The sequence below is a fragment of the Pteronotus mesoamericanus genome, unplaced genomic scaffold (genome assembly GCF_021234165.1).
Source record: "Pteronotus mesoamericanus isolate MK-2021 breed Mesoamerican mustached bat unplaced genomic scaffold, CSHL_Meso_final contig_94, whole genome shotgun sequence".
Classification (NCBI taxonomy): domain Eukaryota; kingdom Metazoa; phylum Chordata; class Mammalia; order Chiroptera; family Mormoopidae; genus Pteronotus; species Pteronotus mesoamericanus.
In genome coordinates this window covers 8837884-8857558 of record NW_026555285.1, presented here as the reverse complement: position 1 = coordinate 8857558, position 19675 = coordinate 8837884, and the positions used below count along the sequence as shown (strand labels likewise).

Sequence of the window (19675 nt, the reverse complement as noted above, 5' to 3'; positions counted from 1 at the left end):
AAGGGCTAATATCCAAAGTATATAAGAACTCGTGCAACTCAAAATTAGCAAGCAATAGCAAAAAACAAACATACATTAGATTAATGTAAAACAAACAAAAATAGATTAAAAAACAGTATCTGAAAAGATCTTTTCCCAAAGAAGACATACAGATGACTAACAGGTACAAGAAAAGATCCTCTGCATCATTAATCATCAGGGAAATGCAAATCAAAACCACCTGTTAGAATGGCTATTTTCAAAAAGACTAGAAATAACAAGTGTTGATGAGGATGTGGAGAAAAGGCAATCTTTCTGCACTGTTGGTGGGAATGTAAATAGTTGCATCCAATATGTAAAATATTATGGAGGTTCCTCAAAATATTAAAAATGGGACTACCATATCAGCCAGCAATTACACTTCTGGGAATATATTAGAAGAAAACCAAAACTCTAACTTGAAAAGTTCTGTATACCCCCATGTTCGTTGCAGTACTATTTACAAAAGCCAAGATATAAAAACAGCTTAAGCGTCCATCAATGGATGACTAGATAAAGATGTAAAAGAAATGTATATAAATAATATTCTATATCCTATACATATATACATATAGAACATTATTCTATACATAGATACAGAGAGTATGGAATATCATTCATCCATAAAAAAGAATGATTTATTGCCTTGAGACACCATTCATGGACCATGAGGGCATTATGCTGAGTGAAATAAGTCAGAGAAAGACAAATACCATATTATGTCTTATGTATGGAATCTAATTAAATAAATAAATAAATAAATAAATAATAAACCAAGTTTATGGATACAGAATAGACTGATAGTTACCAGAGGTGGTACATGGGGTTGGGAGAAACAAGTGAACTTTTTCTTTGTTTAAATAAATACAGTAATAATAGTAATAATAAAAGCAGTGGGCTATTAGAACGAACAAAATTCAGTGTTGGAAGGACAGAATGGACAAAACCCACGCTGGAAACAGGAGGAAAGCTTAGAAAGCTAGTGTTGATAATATAGGTGAGAATATCTGCGCATCAGAAATAAAGATAAAGTAGTAGGAACACAGAGAAGTATAGACATAAACACTAACAAAAATGATTTAAGATACCCAGAGATTAAAAAGAACAAACTATTGATAAATGCAACAATGTGATAAATCTCAAATGTATTATGTAAGTGAAAGAAGCCAGGCTCAAGAGGCACAAACTGTCTACTAATTCCATTAACATGCCATTTTGGAAAAGGCAAAACTAATAGAGATAAAAAACAGATGCGTTTGCCAGGATCTGGGGCGGGGGGCAGGGACTAAAAGGGGCACAAAGGAATTTTTTGAGGTAATAAAAATGTATATCTGAATTGTAATGGTTACACAACCAAATGTGCTTGGCAAAATGCACTGAATTTTACCATATGTGAATTATATCTCAATATAATGTTATGTACCCCAATGAACATGGAGGTATACATAACTCAATATATCTCAATAAACATTACTTTAAAAACCACCAAAAATGTGATAAGGTAGAACACTCATTTATGTATGGTATGACTGCTTTTCCACCCTAACAGCAGAGTTGAGTAGTTTCAACAGGGACTGCCTAGTTCATAAAGCTTAAAATGTTTACTATCTGGCTTTTAAAAAAAAAAGTTTGTCAACCTTGTTATAAAGTAGTATCACTCATTTGTTTGGTTCCAAACAAATCCAAGAAAACTTAATTGTCCATAAAATGAATAGAAAGAAGGTAATAGGATGTGCAAAATGTTCTACTCAAATTATTGGAGTATAGACATGAGCTGTTTCCCAAATATATTCTGAATTAAATCTCCAAAAGGAAAGAGTTTTCAGTTCTCAATAACAGCCACAGATTTAAAAAAAAAAAAAGGCTTTCACAAAACCTTCCTGTTATAATCACCAAATATCTCATTTCAACCTATTGCTTAAATTACGTATCTGCTGGATTTTGTGTGTGCATGTGTCAAAGTGACAAGACACTGGCCTTTTATTTAAGTAATTAGTTACAATCTAAATAACTGCTACTTTATATGACTTCTACATGAAAGAACTAGCTTTCCCGCATATTTGAAGTATGAATTCAAATAATTAGAGAGGCATTATAAACTGACTTTCACTTCTCTTCTGAAGCTGGAAATTATGAATAACAAAGTGTATGGCATTTTTACACAAAAATAAAACACTGTGAAGATTTTTAAATGTGATAAGAAATTATACTAAAAAGTCTTTATGTCTAAGTTGTATTTTTTCATTATTTATTTTTAAAATGAAGAAATGTTGTAAAATGTTAGCATGCACAGGCAATAATTATAATAGTGACTTACAATTAGTTGGGCATAAACTTGAACAATCTTTTCCAGTAATGGTACTGCATTACAGAGAGTCATCCATACTCTATTGTTTTCAATAAAGTATATTTAGGAAGCAACTTATTACAGTAAAAGTTATACTTTCTACCTTTACAATTCAATTTGTAAAATTCCTTATGTGTGCAACTGCCATAGTAGTACCCTGATGAAAAACTTATTAAGATTATTATTTCATACATGGTATACTATTTATAATTTTGCAATTATGAGTAACACCATAATGCATTATAATTTACCTTTTACATGGTGGCAAAGAACATGATAAATAGTCATTGGTCCTCTTACAGCATGAGTCTGATATTATAGGCAAGAAATATGAAATCATATTTAATAAAAATGTCCCTTCAAATAAGGAAAATTTTATTTTGCTAACTTTTTCAATTTTATACTGTGCTAAATTTTATACTCTGATAAAATAAAATTTAAAATGTATTCTATATAAAGGAGGCAGGAGACAAAGCAACATCATTATCAAGAAGAAATTGAAAAAGACATGAGACAGAAGTCTCGGTAAGCCTGGGACTTGAAAAGGATTACTCGAGTCAACCATTTTTAAAGTTCTTATGTAGTGATGATATACATTGCTCTTTGAAAATAAATTTTATTTGAAAAAATTGAAAGAGTTGAGGTAAGTCAACTGCTACATAGCCTTATGAAGGTTATTCTATGTGGGAAAAGAAAAGTTCTAATAAGACAGAAAGTATCACAGACTGTAGCAAAATAATACATAAAAAAACAAGAAGAGTTACAGAATCATCTAGAAAGTCAGCCTCCAAGGTAGAATATAAACCAATTAAATGAATACAGATATCCTGAAATCTTGATGAGAAAAAAGTGCAAAAAATCAAGGCAAAATGAGAAGCAAGTATAAATCCAAATTGAAGCAGCAAAAACAAATGAGAATAAAAGAAGTAAAGACATATCCACTAAATTTGGATAAAAAGGAAGACATAGGGATTGTAGATTAGATTGAAGAGGGAAGAAAGTATTTTGGTTGAGTTTAGCTACAGGAAGGAAAACTTAGCCAAGGAGTCAAAAGTGATCCTAAGACTTCAACATGTTTTAGACAATGATTATTTTCATTAAAAGTCCTTAAATTTATTTAATCTTAAATTATGGTAGGAATTGACTTGGTCTTTAATCCAACCAGTGCTGAAACAGAAGAAAGAGATATTAGATCTGGTGCTGTTTATAGTGTGGAAAGAAATCTGGAAATATGCCCTTTATCTGGTTGTGAAGGAAAAGAATAATAACTTGTACTTCTTCAATTCTATGAAATCACTAGCTTCAAAACTAAAAAAAAAAATAACCAGTTAAAAGAATCTGACCTGACAGTTGAGCCAAATGATTTAAGATTTTTATAACCTATTATAAAACTTACTTTATGTACTGCTACAAATTTGTATTAAGATTCTGTATTTCTTTTTCTTCATATGAAATACAGTTCTAAAGATAGTCAAGCCTAAAATAAGGCAAAACCCACAGATTAAGTGTAACTTTATACATGTACAAGTAACAGGGAAATCTCCACATCTTCTATGAAAACAGATCCTGGGTTACTTATTCCCACTAGATTTTCTATGTCGAGTCAAACTTCTGGAAATTTTTCATTAATAGGGGGTATATTATTATAAAACCCCAATCCATTCTTTAATTCTATTAAATTATTTTCTCTGTCCCCAAGAGATCAATGAACTCTGCTAATAAATATGAAAGTGTGAGCAAAAAGAAACTTATATTTGATCTCAGGAGCTTGGTTTCTATCATGAACACAACTGATTAACAGTTTCAAAATCTCCAAATGTCAACACAGTGCCTAACATATGCTTTGATCCAGTTCATGGAAAGAAGACATACAGAGAGAGAAAGAAACAAACTCACTTAAAAATAGGTTATTATTATTAGTGCCCTATACCATTCTGAGTCCATATTCCTGAAAAACCACTGTTCTTCTAGACAGTTCTCTAAAGACTGATGTGCAGAAAAGTAAAATTAGAAAAGGGGTTTTCAGAGTATGTGATTAGTTTGCTTATCTCTGTATCAGTTTTCCCAATTCTTACAGGACACTTACAAGGTAGACAGTGTATATGCAGAAGATAGGCAAAATATTCTTATGGCAAACTTAAGTGCCTTTCAATTATCATCACCCATGTTTTTCAGATAGAGGATTAATAAGATATGACTAACTGACCTTATTCTGCGGCAGAAACTAGAAGAGACTAACTTTGTGTCTCAGAGGAGTATAAGGAAATAAAATGGTCTGCCATAAATTTTAATGGTAGGTAGCATCTCCCTACGTTTGTTAATCTATAATCAACAAACTGAACAGGAAAGTAAAAAATAAAAATAAAAATAATACTTTTGTGAGCTTGTCACTCTTCAAAAATATATAAGAAAACTTGTTCTCAGCCTCTTGCACTAATTCTGTCACATGTAAAGATAACATTCTCAATGACAAGATATTTTGGATAGCTTTCCAGTGGAGCTGAGAGAGATGAATTGATGGATATATACATACTCTCTTGCTGGGTTCTTCTTTTAAAGGATAGCAGAATGAGGTCGCCATCATTATCACAGCTCAAGCATATGATCTTAGGACAGTTTACCACTGCAACATAAAAATCACTGTAAACTGATTATAGAAATCTGATGGAGAAGCAGAATTGTCTGGAAAAAGATGAGGCATCATTTCCAGCTCTTACTAGAATAAGAGTTTTTATTTTCATCTGAAGAAAATAATTATATATAATTTTAGAAATAATACCAATAACAAATTGGGATAGAGTCAAAGGACAATAAATATTATCTTCAAAAGGTCTTTTCAATATGATTTCAAAGCTGTGGCCCCTGGAGAGGTTAATTATGTTTATATTTATCCTTGACATAAGTAGAATATATTTATAATGTAATTTAACCTGTATTAGAATTATATTGATGATTTGAGCCTCCCCCCCCCCCACCATTATTTGGTAGAAAAGTATTTTCATTGGAAAATATAAAGCTGATGTTTAATAGTTTGGTGAGATGACAGAGTGCCATCCTCAGATCACTTCTGACATGAGCTGTGGAGGGTAAGGGCAGGTGAACAACACACTGAGATAACCACCTGTCTTCTGCCTTTGTTTCCAAAATTCTTTTTAATGCAACTCAAAATCCTAAAAAACCTGATGCTCTGAAGGAGTTAACCCTACACAGAAGAAAGAGAAAAAATAATTTTAGGGGGAATCTTCACATATCTTTTACAATAGATTCTTTTGCTTATAGCACAAAAGTTACCAGTACCATGTGATTATAATTCTTTCTAAATTCTGGTCAATTCAACCAGTAAGCAGAAAGTTCCTTGATTCAACATGAAGAAATCTTCTCAACAGAGTCATCTGAAATATGAGCTACTAACAAAATTTCCTATGGTCTAGGGCCACTACAAGTAGCTGGTTTAAATGCCATTTTTCAAAAATAAGAACATTTTTTATATAAATATATTTAGTGTCAATAAAAATTAAAATGTTTACCCAAAGAATAAACTGAAAACAAAAAAAATGCATCCTAAAATGTAAGTAAATAGTATCACATCCACTTGCAAAACTGTTCAAAGAATAAAGAGATTCTTCTGTAAGTAAAAAGATATCATAACCACCCAAAAACTAACATATAGAATCAATAAATTAGCAGGATAAAAATGTCTTAGGAGACATCATTACAAAAAAATATGTGACAGAAAATTTCACTCTGTAACAAACACAAGCTATAAGCTTGCTTTTTCATCATACTATATACAACACGTACATCCACCAAAATAATCCACTCAAAAATACTTGGTAGTAAATTTAACAAAAGAGATAAAGGGCTTATACAGTGAAAATATAAAACATTGTTGAAAGAAATTACAGAAGACATAAACAAACAGAAAGACATACATGTTCACAGATTTTAATATTAAAATGATGACACTACCTACCCAAAGCAATCTATAAATTCAAGGTGATCTCTATCAAATCTGAAAAGCATTTTTATTTCCTATGTAGAAAAACACATCCTAGATTCATAAGAAATTTCAAGGGACACTAAAGAGCAACGCAACCCTAGAAAATAAAACAAAAATGGAGGTCTCACACTTCCTGATTTCAAAATTTACTACAAAGCTATAGTAATCAAAACAGTGTGATACTGATATGACAGACATACAGACCAATGAAATAGAATAGAGAACCTAGAAATAAACCCTCCCATATGAATTCAACTGATTTTAAATGACGATGCCAAGACCATCCCATGGGGAAAAGACACTCTTTTAATTTGCTCATTTGCTCATTTACCCAGCAAATGGTGCTGGGTACACTGGATATCCACATGCAAAAGACTGAAACTGCACCTTTCCTATACACCATATACAAAAATTAACTCAAAATGGACCAGAGATCTAAATGTAAGACCTAAAACTGTAAAACTACTAGAAAAAAATATAGGGTGAAATTCATAACATTGGATTTGGCAATGATTTACTGAATATAATATCAAAAATATAGAGGCAACAAAAAGATAAATTAGATTTTACTCAAATTAAAACATTTGTGCACCAAAGGATACTATCAAAAGAGTGAGAGGATGACCTACAGAATGGGAGATAATATTTGCAAATCATATATCTGAGAATGAGTTAATATCCATAATACATAAAGAATTCCTACAACTCAACAAGATACCCCAATTAAAACATACACAAGAAACTTAAATAAGTATTTCTCCAAATAAGATACACAAATGGCCAATAAGCACATGAAAAGACACTTAATATCACTAGTAATTAGGGAAATACAAATCAAAACCACAATGAGTTACCACTTCACACCCACTACGGTGGCTATTATAAATTTTTTTTAAGTAGAAAATAAATATTGACAAGGAAATGAAGGAATTGGAACCTCTGTGCATGACAGGCAAGAAGGTATGCAGCTACTGCAGACTCCCCAACAGCTTAAACAGAATTACAATATGATATAGCAATAATACTCCTAGGTACAATATATGATACCTAGGGACTCAGATCCTTGTACACCAATGTTCACAGCAGAATTATTTACCACAGCCAAAATTTATTGCTAAATGAATGGACAACAAAAAGTGGTATGCATATATACAAGAGAACACTATTCAGCCATCAAAATGAATGAAATTCTGATATATGCTATAACATGGCTAAACATTGAACACAACATGCGAAGTAAAGTAGAGACAAAAGTATAAAAAGTATAAGATTCTACTTATATGAGGTACCTAGAATAAGCAAAATCACAGGGATAGAAAATAATATAGAGGTTACCAGGGTTTGAGGGAAGGGAGGAATTGAAAGTTATTGTTTAACGGGTATAGTTTCTATTTGGGATGATAAAAAAAATTCTGGAAATAGTGGTGGTGGTTACACAATATTGTGAATGTACTTAATATGAATGAATTGTACATATTAAAATGTCAAACTTTATGTTATATATATTTAATAACAGTAAAAAATAATCTACTTGATAAATATCTAATTATCTCCCACTGCTGCTCAATTTCCAAATGACATTTAAATGTACTGTGTGTGTATTACCACAAAGTCAGGAAATCAAGACAGATCAATTTAATAAGCTAAACAAAAAAGAAGAGTCTCACAAATAATGAGAAGACAAAGAAACACCCCAAACTCAAAGGGAAAGGAGGAATCCCCAAGAGAACTAAACAAAATAGAGATGAGTAAACTTTCAGATATTGAGTTCAAAACAACAGTTCTAAAAAAGCTCAGTGAGCTTAGTGAGTCAAAGAGAATTACCAAAAACTAGAGGGAAACTATGAGGAACATACTGCAAACTATATCAGCATGAAAAAGGACAAAGAAACTGTCAATAAGAGGCAAGAGGAAATGAAGAATACAATTTCTGAATTGAAGAACACAGTAGAAGGAATCAAAAGCAGGCTAGATGAAGCAGAGGATCAAATCAGTGAGCTAGAGAACAAGGTAAAAAAAAGCTTTCAAAAAGAGCAAGAAAATTCAAAAAGGCTCAAAAAGAATGAAGAGGCATTTAGGGAAATACAGGAAAACCTGAAACATAATAATATCTGGATAATAGGGATTCCAGAAGGAGAAGAAGAGGAGCAAGAAATAGATAACGTGTTTGAAAAAGTAATGATGGAAAACTTCCCCAATTTGAGGAGAGGCAGTCACACAAGTCCAGGAAGCACAGAGGGTCCCATTCAAGAGGAACCCAATGAAGCACACTCTAAGACACATCATCATTAAAATGGCAAATATCAAAGACAGACAGAGAATCCTAAAGGCAGCAAGGGAGAAACAGGTAGTAACATACAAGGGGGCCCTTATATGGCTAGCAGCTGACTTCTCCACAAAAACACTACAAGCCAGAAGCGAGTGGCAATAAATATTCCAAGTCATGAAAAGCAAAGGCCTGCAACCAAGACTGCTCTACCCAGAAAGCCTCTCAATTAAAATAGAAGGCAAAGTAAGGAGTTCCCCAGACAAAAGAAGGCTAAAAGAATACACCTCCACCAATCCAACATTGCAAGATATGCTAAAGGAACTGCTTTAAGAAGATGAAGAAAAAGAGTCTATGAATACCCAATTCCTTTCACAGTCACCAATACTTGATATTACCAATATTTTTAATACTTATTGATCTGATTGTGATAACAATGTGTTATTTTAACTGCTACTTTATTTGTTAAAACTAAACCTGTTTCTATATATTTCTTGCCTATTTCTATTATTTTAAAAAAGGTTTAAATGACTTTTTGGTATTCTTTATCCATTTTTTGACTAAATGTTTGTAGAATTTTTTCCCTTAAAAAAAAGATACAACTATTAACCCTTTTTTAGATGTAATGCAAACACTTTATTATTCTATTACTGGTCCTTTAACTTTTTTTATATGTATATTACTGTATAGTCTTAAATGTTTAATATAGTCATAGTCAATATTTTACTTTATACCTTCTGGGTTTGAGTGTTTTACTTCAGGGTAAGAAAAATATTAGTTTGTATTTTCTCCTAAAACTCCCTAGGTTTTACATATTGATTTTGAACCCACCTGAATATTTTTTGTATAATGTGTGAAATAGGGCTCTATATTTGTTTTATTTCAAGTAATAGTGCTTCATGCACCTTATTTGTTGAATAAGCCTTACTTTCCCCATTGATTTGAAATGTCAATTTAGTCATATATTACATTGTTAGACAGATATACATGTATATATAAATGAGAATGTTCATTTCATTGATCTACTTGCTTATTTCTGTGCTGGTGTCATGTTTTAATTGCTGAGACTTCCTAATGAATTTAAATTTTTTAATATTTTATAATGGATTTTGACACTAAAAAAATAAATAAATAAAATCAATCTGCATTTTAAAAAAATAAAGAAGGAAGGAACTCCTACTTTTTGTGACAACATGGATGGAACTGGAAAATATTATACTAAGTGACATAACTCAGTTGGTGAAAGACAAATACCATACAATCTCACCTATAAGAGGACTCTATTCAACAAAATAAACCAACAAACAAAATAAACCATGGAAACATGAAGCAGACTGAAAGCGACTAGAGGCGATGGGGAAGGAGGACAATGATGGAAAGAAGAGGAAGGGACTAGACACAGAACATGTATGGATGACCCGTGGGCATGGACAACAGTGTGGGGATTGACTGTGGGAGCTGTGGGGGTGGGGGGCGTCAGGGAGTGTGGGATGGGTGGAGGAGGGCAAAGGGGGAATAATTGAGACAACTGCGATAGAATAAACATGATTTAAAAAAAATAAAAACACACTGAGGAGGAAAAAAAATAAATGTATTATCTTTGTGTGCATATGCACATAAAATGAATTGCCATTGAAAAACAGACCTTGGCATGTTGTGCACATTAGATCTCCTAGAACGCACTTTCAAATTTCCAAATAATTATAACTGCACTCCAATGTGATTGCTATTTCAGTTATTCATCTACATCAAAATTAATAGGTCATAAGTTAAGGGCAAATATCTACGGATGGTTTAAATTCTACTGACGCTTTAAATGTATGTTTATAGTCCAAGTGCTCAAAATGAACATTGTACCTGATAGAGCATGACAGGTTCTATGCTGTATCCTAAGGTATCTGCAAAGTTCTTAGCGATGACTGTTTTTCCACAACCCTACAAATGGAAACACAATCATTTAAGAGAAAAGTCAAAACAACCAAAAGTCAGAAAACAAAGTTTGCAGTGAAGCTGACATTCTTACTTTTCCTCCAATTAAACAGATGTCCTTAACCATGTGAGACTGCATCATTTCAGCCAGTAGTTGTTTATGGCTTAAAGTCTGTATAAAACGTTCTGATACACAAGGCTGACTGAATGGCCTGGTCCCAGCTGGTACCTGTAATTAAAGAGAGGTAAACATTATATGCATATGTATTTATCAAAATATTAATAAATGAGAACACATAACTGCCATGTCAAGCATCTACTAATTTTTTGCACAATTCAATTCTAAACTGTTTTTGATATTTCAACAGAGCAGCAACTATCTTCTCATTCATAGATCTGATGATTATCAACAAACCTCCAAATCAATCATCCCTCTAAAATTAAAGCCCCATGGTGGCAGACATTTTCATAAGAATCATGTCATTTTCATGCCATTTATAAATTATAATAACAATGTCACTACTTGAGAATGAAGGGTTTTGTCCAAATTCCAGTTATAAGTACAGATTTTAAAAATCAGTCTACCGGGACTCTCCAATACCTGCTGAATTTTAAAATCCATGTCCACAAATCCTCTCCCAGTCTTATTTCAGTTACCCACTCAGAAGCCTCTGTTCTTAAAACCTCTGGTTCCCATCCCTCATACTTCTTTTATTTCCTACCTCCTCTTTAATAGTCTCTTGGGAACCATATCAGAAGATTTCCATGCTCTGCTAAGGACTCCAGACTTGATCATACTGTACACAACATGAACTCTAAAGAATTGTAAGTTTGAAAGTGACAAGATCAGATTTGCACTTTAAAAAGGTCATCCTGGGTGGTACCAGAGAAGGCTAACTGGAAGGGACTAGAGGCAATAAAGTTAGAAAGCTATCACTAAAAGAAAGGAAATAATGAAAGCTTGCTCGTACTTCATGCTTCATGCCTCTGGACACACAGTTTAAACACCTGAAATGTCCTATCATCTTTCCACTCCTGGGCCACTGGAAAACTCTTATGCCATACTTTAAGGCTTAGCTCACGTCCCACCTCCTCTCTGAAACTTTCTCTATTCCTCCTGACTCCTTGTATTACTTCCTTCTCTATATCCTCATACTCATTCTAGTGACACTTATCTGCCATTAACCTTGACCATCAGCTTGGTGAAGCCATTCATCTGAAGGAGACAGAAAGGTGAAATGGAAAATAATTCTATTTAGAAGTCCCAGCTGTGACATTTCCTGGCTGGTGACCATGAGGGAATTGATTACCCTCTTTACATCTGTTTTCTAATCTAGAAGATAGTAGGAGATAATAAAACTTGTCTCCAGGATGATTGGAAAGTTTAATGGCATAATATATGCAAAGAGAAAAATACACAGTGACTAATACACAGCAGCACTAGTAAACTTAATATAGAGCTTGACTCATAGTAGATATAATCAATGTAAGTGTGATGAATGAATAAAACAGTAATATAAGTATTAGTGATAGCAAATTAAAACACACCAAAGAAGTCGATAATTAAAGTTTGGTCTGTTACAACATAAGAAGGCAAGCCTTTTCTTTCTTATATTCATTTACAATTTATTTATGTCAGGATTTTTCAAACTGTGTTTCGTAGGGTTCTCAAAAAAAGGGTTAGAAGAAAGGAAGGTAGGTAAGCAGACAGAGGTTTGTGACCAAATACCATTTCCCTCCTCTAAAAACTATTCAAGAACAGCTCCTCTTTCAATTGTCCCATGTAGTTAAGAAAGATTTTATTGAAAAAGTGTTCCCTCTGCTACCATTTTCTTTAAGCCTACATAAACTCAAACCTTATTTGTTGAATATATCATTATCCTGGTTAGTTTCTGGGACACAATTATATTGAGTTCCAAAATGTCCATTACATTCATCAGTGATGCAATTGGCAATAATTATCCATGTGGCAAGTGTGAATTGGAAGCCAAATACATACCCAATGAGTTCCTGTAGACCTTTGTTTTACATTTGCATCTGGGTCAGGCCTATCCTAATTTTCTGAAATTGGCACTTCATTTCTGATCACTGTACATCCCTAAATGGCATTTATGAGCATTGGGGATGCTTAGAAGCTAAGACTATTTCTTTGATAGTTACTTTGAATTTCTCTACTATCATATGTCATTTGTATGACACTTACATTTTGCTATGTGAGCAATGTAAGTAGACTTCTGCCTCTAAATGACAAACTAGCTTTCCGTGGACTATTATTCATATGAATTTCCAGTTCTAATACCAGTGGGAAGAGGTGAAGAGCTCTCAGTGAAAACAGAGGCAATGGTCTGTATGTAGTCTAAAAAAGTACCATTCGTAACGTTCAAAGACAGACGGACATTCATTGCACTGAAAAATGAGAATCAGGTCTCTGTTTTGATTTTCTCTGATTAGGCTAACTAGCAAGTGAGAGGACTTTGATTTAAAGAATACTCTTCTCTCACTAAATTGAAAACCTCTACTTTCAACCAGGAGAATAAAGCCATTTCTATAGTTTCAATAATGTTTTATATTTTATACAGAAATAATTCCTGCTTAATTTTTTGGACATAATATCAGTCAAAATTTCTGTGAATAAAAGAGTAAGTCTTCATCCATAATCCATTTGTGTTGCATAAGGCTGCAAAAACAATTAAGTGGGAAATGACTTCTAACTTATGTGTCTACTCTGCCTGGAAAGAAAGTTTTGAAGGCATCTATATATATTTCATAACAATGTCTGTTCTTTATGGATTTGATCCATAAATATTTATCTATCTGAAAACTTTGATACTTGGAATGTTTTCCTTAAAGCATTTGGTGCTCCAAGAAAAAACATTTGGTGCTAAGAGTTGCAGCACTGATGCCTTTCCCCAACTTAATTCTATTTTAAAATTTGATATTTCCTTCCCAATGAGATGCAGAGTAAAATTTGAGACCCTCCATTAAGTAGGGAGCAGCATCTGTCACTGCGGATAATTACTATTTTTTTAAGGTTTAAACCTTAAACCTCCTATACTTCAAATCATTAGAGAAAAAATGATTTGCTTATATTTCCCTTGAACTTGATTCTAATCACTTTAAATCATAAATTATGCAATATTTGTTTTTCAAATAAATCTTTCCTGAGTATAAAAAAAAAAAAAAAAGAAAAAAAAAGAAAAAGAGTGTTCCCAAAGACTCAGACTACAAAATGTTTTCATTAAACAATACTTAACTTCATTTTCTCAGAGGTCGACTTTTGTTTTTGATAAAAGACTATCCCTATGTTTCTCCTGAACTTCTCCAGTTTAAAACATACATGACATAGATATAGATACAGATATATAGATGTGATGTCATAAAGCCAAAGAAGAATTATAAGGGGACCTTATACCCAATTCAGGTCCTAAAAAAGGGCAGAACCAGGCACATTTTAGAAAGTATAAACTCAGATTTGTTACCTTAATCGTCACCTCTTTTTCTGCAATCCGGACAGTCACAGAAGCTTGGGGGAAGTGGTTTTCAGTCACCCTCTCCACTCTCACAATCTCTTTAGGAAGCAAAGAGCTTTTTGAATCTTGGAGTTCAAAACGCTGCAAAATTACAAGAAAATCATGTAATTTACTTTTTGTTTTAGTATTAATGTTGGATACCTGAAAGATTCCATTTTAATAGAACTGAAACTCATTATACATATAAAAATAGAGGTAAAAAAAATTAATGAGAATTTTTTCCTATCTGCATGAATACCATTCTATTTACTCCAACTATTAAAGGTGATATGAAAATAGTCCCTAAAATTTACTAAATGACAGGAAATGGAATCACTGAATTTCTGACCTGGTAGAAGTTTGCAGTCTACATTCCTTAATAATAAAAAGTCCAGTTTCCTAGAAAGGGATGATGAGACTCTTGAAAAACATGTTAAAGTAAAACAAGGCCTGTATCAGTTGATTTCTTAAAGAAACTAAAGTTAACACGTTGCCTGAAATTCACAAAACCAGGGCTTCCTGGACACCATTCTGCTGTCTCTGTGTATGGTTAGCTTAACTGATTACAATAAATTATAGAAATCAATCTTCCACAATATCTGGCACTGTGCCTTTTATAGTGTAGGTTCTCTGTCAAACTGGATTTAAAAAACCAATACTATTGATTCTCTCTCCATGTGGGCCAATTATCAACATTCTAACAATTGGTTATACCCCCTCACAGAAGCTAGTTTTGTAAAAAAGGCACAGAGAAAACAAAAATAAGTATATAAAAATGTGAATAATAATTTAAAATTAATTAAATCTGATAGCATATTCAATATGAAAAGCTTAATTCATTTTTTAATACTGTATTAAACAGGCAGAAATAACCTTCCTCCCAAATCCAGCCATAGAACATTATCACTAGAATGAAAGAGTTGCACCTCAATGAAAAAAATAGATCACCACTTACTCAACAGAATGACACAACTCAAAAAAATATTTTGAAAAGAAAATTATCTTCAACCACAACATTACAAATATAACAGCCCAATTCAAGTCTTCATTAGGTGTCATAAGAATTTAAGACAATTACTCAATCCTCCCCCCAAGCTTAAGAAAAATGATCTATTAGTGCTACTATTCAAAATAAGTTTTACATTTTACACATTTTATTGAGGTCTGTCTGGAAAAAGTCCAACCACTGTTTATATAATGAGAATGCTTTGTGTGACATCAATGTAACCTGGCAGCCAAGGAGAGTGGGCTGGAATGCACATTGCGTGAACAATGACAACTTCACTGAACAAATCAATGGGGGCAGTAGACACCATTGAGTGACTTGTATATTGTGTGGCTGTTGCATTCAAAATCACTGAGCAGGTAGAGCAACAAATCTGCATCAAACTTTGTGTTAAGCTTGCAAATTCCTCCCTGGAAACTATTCAGATGATTCAGAAGGCCGCAGCTATGGGTGACTGGTGACTGGCAGCTTTATCACAACAATGCGCCCATTCATGCATCACGTCATGTGTAGAGTTTTTTGGTGAAACATCAAATCATCCAAGTGACTGATCCCCGCTACTGACCACATTTGGCATCCTCCAACTTCTGGCTTTTCCCAAAACTAAAATCACCTTTGAAAGGGAAGAAATTTCAGACCATTGATGAGATTCAGGAAAATATGACAAGCAGCTGATGGTGACTGAGAGAGCTGTGTGAGGCCCTGAGGTACCTTCTTTTAAGGGGACTGAAGCATCATTGTCCTGTATACAATGCTTCTGTATCTTGTTAAGTAAATGTCTCTATTATTCATATTACATGGCTGTAAACTTTCTGGACAGACCTTGTATATGCAAATTTCCATAGTATCACATAATTTGGTAGGAACTGCTTCCTACACTGTATTTTGAGGGAGGTTTAATAGGAAAGTAGTAAGACTTTAGCCAAGTGATTAAATTCATTAAACTTTAGAACCTAGAGCCATTACATTCTAAGAAAACAAATATACATGCTTAAAGGTATGTTTTTACCTCCGCTTTAATAACATCAGCCTAACTTGATATAGGATTGATGTCAGAGCACTTGTATTCCAGAAATGAACACTAGAGCCTTCAAACACTTGCTATACTGGTTATGTCCTTATAAATAATTCAAGCTAAAATATTTCAGTAGAACAATAATAGTAGACTAGAATATACTAAGATAGTAAAAGAGCTCAAGTTGCAAGGTGAATTACCACTGCCAACATAGGAAATTTATAGGAATATTAATCAAAATGGTAATTGAGGAGTAAAATAGATATGGAATTCTTATAGGCCACATGTTCGCAAGAAGTAGAAACCTAAGTTTATTTACTGTATTTTGCCATGTATAATGCACATCCACATTTTTGGTCCAAACTTTCAGGAAATAAATCTTTTAATTTTTTAATTCAATTTTTTTATTTATTTATATTTAGATACTTGTCTTTTGTAGTATAACGGAATTTTAGCATGTATTATTGAACATATTACAAGATATTTTATGTAACAAATAATTACAAAACACAAGAACAGATAGTTATTTCAGGCACTACCCATGTATAATGCGCATCTTTATTTTTCCCACAGAAACTTGGGCAAAAAAGTGTGCATTATACATGGCAAAATATGGCACCTTTTCATTTTATTTAAATAACTATTTCCCATGAATTGTTGAATTTCAATTAAACAAACTATCAATGTATTTTTGTTACATTTTCTTTGGGATTACATTATTTGAACTGAATTATAATTAAGTAAAAGGAAATCTAAATCAGAGGGGTGTTGGTTTGCAAGGCCTCCACATTCACTCTCACAATTTCAAATCCTGTCCTAACAAGATATTTATTTTCTTCATATCTTTTTCTAGGTTTTTGAGCACTAAGAGGGAAAACTGCCATATCATGTTGTCTGGCTGCTGAACAAATATGCAGCCTGCAGTCCCCACTGGACTCTTTTCCCAAAGCCTTTAGCAACTGATAGAAACCTTTACTACTCTTCACATTTCGCAAGAATTTTAATCCCATTAAGGCAATACCAAAACATCTATTTGGTTCACTCCAAACCTCCAGAACCTAGAATTGCACACATGGAACAACATTGTCAATAATCAATAAAAAAGGTTCATTTAATGGACAATGAAATTCTTTTTCCTTCATCTTCAAAATCATCTATATTTCCATCAGTTCTTACTTCCTTCCACGTCTCAGTAGCAAGGACCTAGCTTCAATTATGAGTAGATGGAAAGTCAGTAGAAGTCCACTTTCTCCATCTCAGTTAATGATAATTCCATCATTTCAGTTGACAGGTACAATATGTTTTCCACCATTCCAAGGCACAATGGTGCTCTGGAAATGTCCTTTCCTACCTACTTCAGACAATATTTCTATAAGTTATTTTCCATGTTCTCCACAGATTTCATCCCTTTTTCCTACAAAGTTTTGTGTCTCCCCCTATTTCAAGAAACAAAAAGCCATTTCTTAATTCTACATCATCCTTGAGTGATCCACCATCTATTGTTTCTGCTCACCATCAACCTTATTTTACAAGTAGTGTGTATTACTGTTCCAGTTTCCTCATCTCTGAGTTACTATTTGGCCCACTGATTTTTTTTTTCTTTTTTTCTTTTTTCTTTTATTTTTCTATTTTTCAAATACAATTGTCTTCACTTTCCCACCACCACTTTCCTCTGCCTCGCTCTCCCACCACGGTCCCTCAATCCTTTCCCACTTTGGATTTGTCCATGGGTCCTTTATACATGTTCCTTAACTTGATCCTTCCCTTCCCTTTCCCCACCCCCAACTACCCTCTTGATTCTGTTGGTTTCCTTTTTCTATCAATGTTGCTGGCTATATTTTTCTTGCTTGTTTGTTTTGTTGGTTAGTTTCCACTTATAGGTGAGATCACATGGTATTTGTCTTTTACCCCCTGGTTTATTTCACTTAAAGTAATGCTCTCTAGTACAATCCATGCTGTTGGGAAGGGTAGTAGCTCTTTCTTTCTTTCTTTCTTTCCACTGTGTAGTATTCCATTGTGTAAATGTACCACAGCTTTTTGATCCACTCATTTACTGATGTGCATTTAGGTTGCTTCCAGCACTTGGCTACTGTAAAGTGTGATGCTATGGACATTGGGGTGCTCAGGCTCTTTTGGTGTTTTCAGATTCTTAGGGTATAATCCCAGCAGAGGAATCACTGGGTCAAAAGGCAGTTCCATTTTTAGCTTTTTGAGGAAGTTCCAAACTGTTTTCCACAGTAGCTGTACCAGTCTGCATTCCGACCAACAGGGGACTAGGGTTCCCTTTTCTCCACAGCCTCACCAGCACCTGTTCTTTATTGATCTGTTTATGATGGCCATTCTGACCAGTGTGAAGTGGCATCTCATTGTGGTTTTAATTTGTATTTCCCTATTGGCTAGCGAGGCTGAGCATCCTTTCATGTCTCTGGGCCCTCTGTATCTCTTCCTTGCAGAAGTGTCTGTCCAGGTCCTTTGCCCGTTTTTAAATTTGATTGTTTTGCTTCTTGGAATAGAGTCATGTGAGTTCTTTATATATTTCGAAGATCGAACCCATCTGATGTATCATTGGCAAAGATATTCTCCCATACGGTGGGTTCCCTTTTCATTTTGCTGATGTTTTCTTTAGCCATGCAGAAGCTTATTTTGATGAGGTCCCACTTGTTTATTCTTTCCTTTAAGTCCCTTGCTTTAGGAGACATATCAGTGAAAATATTGCTGCGTGGGATATCTGAGAGTTTCCTGCCTATGTTCTCCTCTAGGACTTTCATGGTGGCGTGACTTATATTTAAGTCTTTTGTCCATCTTGAGTTTATTTTTGTGTATGGTGTAAGGTGGTAGTCAAAGTTCAATTTTTTGCATGTAGCTGTCCACTCTCCCAACACCATTTGTTGAAGAGGCTATTTTTACTCCAATCTATGCTTCTGCCCCTTTTGTCAAATATTAATTGACCATAGAGACATGGGTTTATATCTGGGCTCTCTATTCTGTTCCATTGATCTATGTGTCTGTTCTTGTGCCAGTACCAGACCGTTTTGATTACAGTGGCCTTGTAATAAAGTTTGATGTTCAGTATTGTGATCCCTCCTGCTTTGTTTTTCTTTCTCAAAATTGCTGCAGCTATTCGGGGTTGTTTATGGTTCCATGTAAATATTTGAAATGTTTGTTCTGTCTGTGAAATACGTCATTAGTATTTTTATAGGGATTGCATTGAATCTATAAATTGCGTTGGGTAGTATGGACATTCTGATGATGTTAATTCTTCCAATTCATGAACACAGTATATGCTTCCATTTGTGTCTTCCTTAATTTCTTTATTCAGTGCTGTGCAGTACTCTGAGTACAGGTCTTTTACCTCCTTGGCTAAGGTTATTCCTAGGTACTTTATCCTTCTTGTTGCTATGGCAAATGGGATTTTTTCCCTGATTTCAGATTCTCATATTTCATTGTTGGTGTACAACAATGCCTTTGATTTCTGAATATTAACTTTGTATCCCGTTGTTTTGCCAAATTCACTCATTAGGTAGAATAGTTTTTTTGGCGGAGTCTATAAGGGTTTTCTAATTACACTATCATGCCGTCTGCAAA

General features: G+C 33.6%; 1 protein-coding gene across 2 annotated transcripts in view; it reads right to left on the bottom strand.

Moving 5' to 3' along the window:
• The window catches only part of VWA8 (von Willebrand factor A domain containing 8), a 390182-nt gene that overhangs the window by 290908 nt on the left and 79599 nt on the right, over positions 1-19675 (bottom strand). For both annotated transcript variants that reach the window (XM_054586385.1, XM_054586386.1), the window contains exons 10-12: positions 14040-14171; positions 10655-10789; positions 10489-10566 (exon numbers count right to left, since the gene is read on the bottom strand). In XM_054586385.1, coding sequence (XP_054442360.1) covers positions 10489-10566; positions 10655-10789; positions 14040-14171 — 345 coding nt within the window. The remainder of the gene's footprint in view (positions 1-10488; positions 10567-10654; positions 10790-14039; positions 14172-19675) is intronic.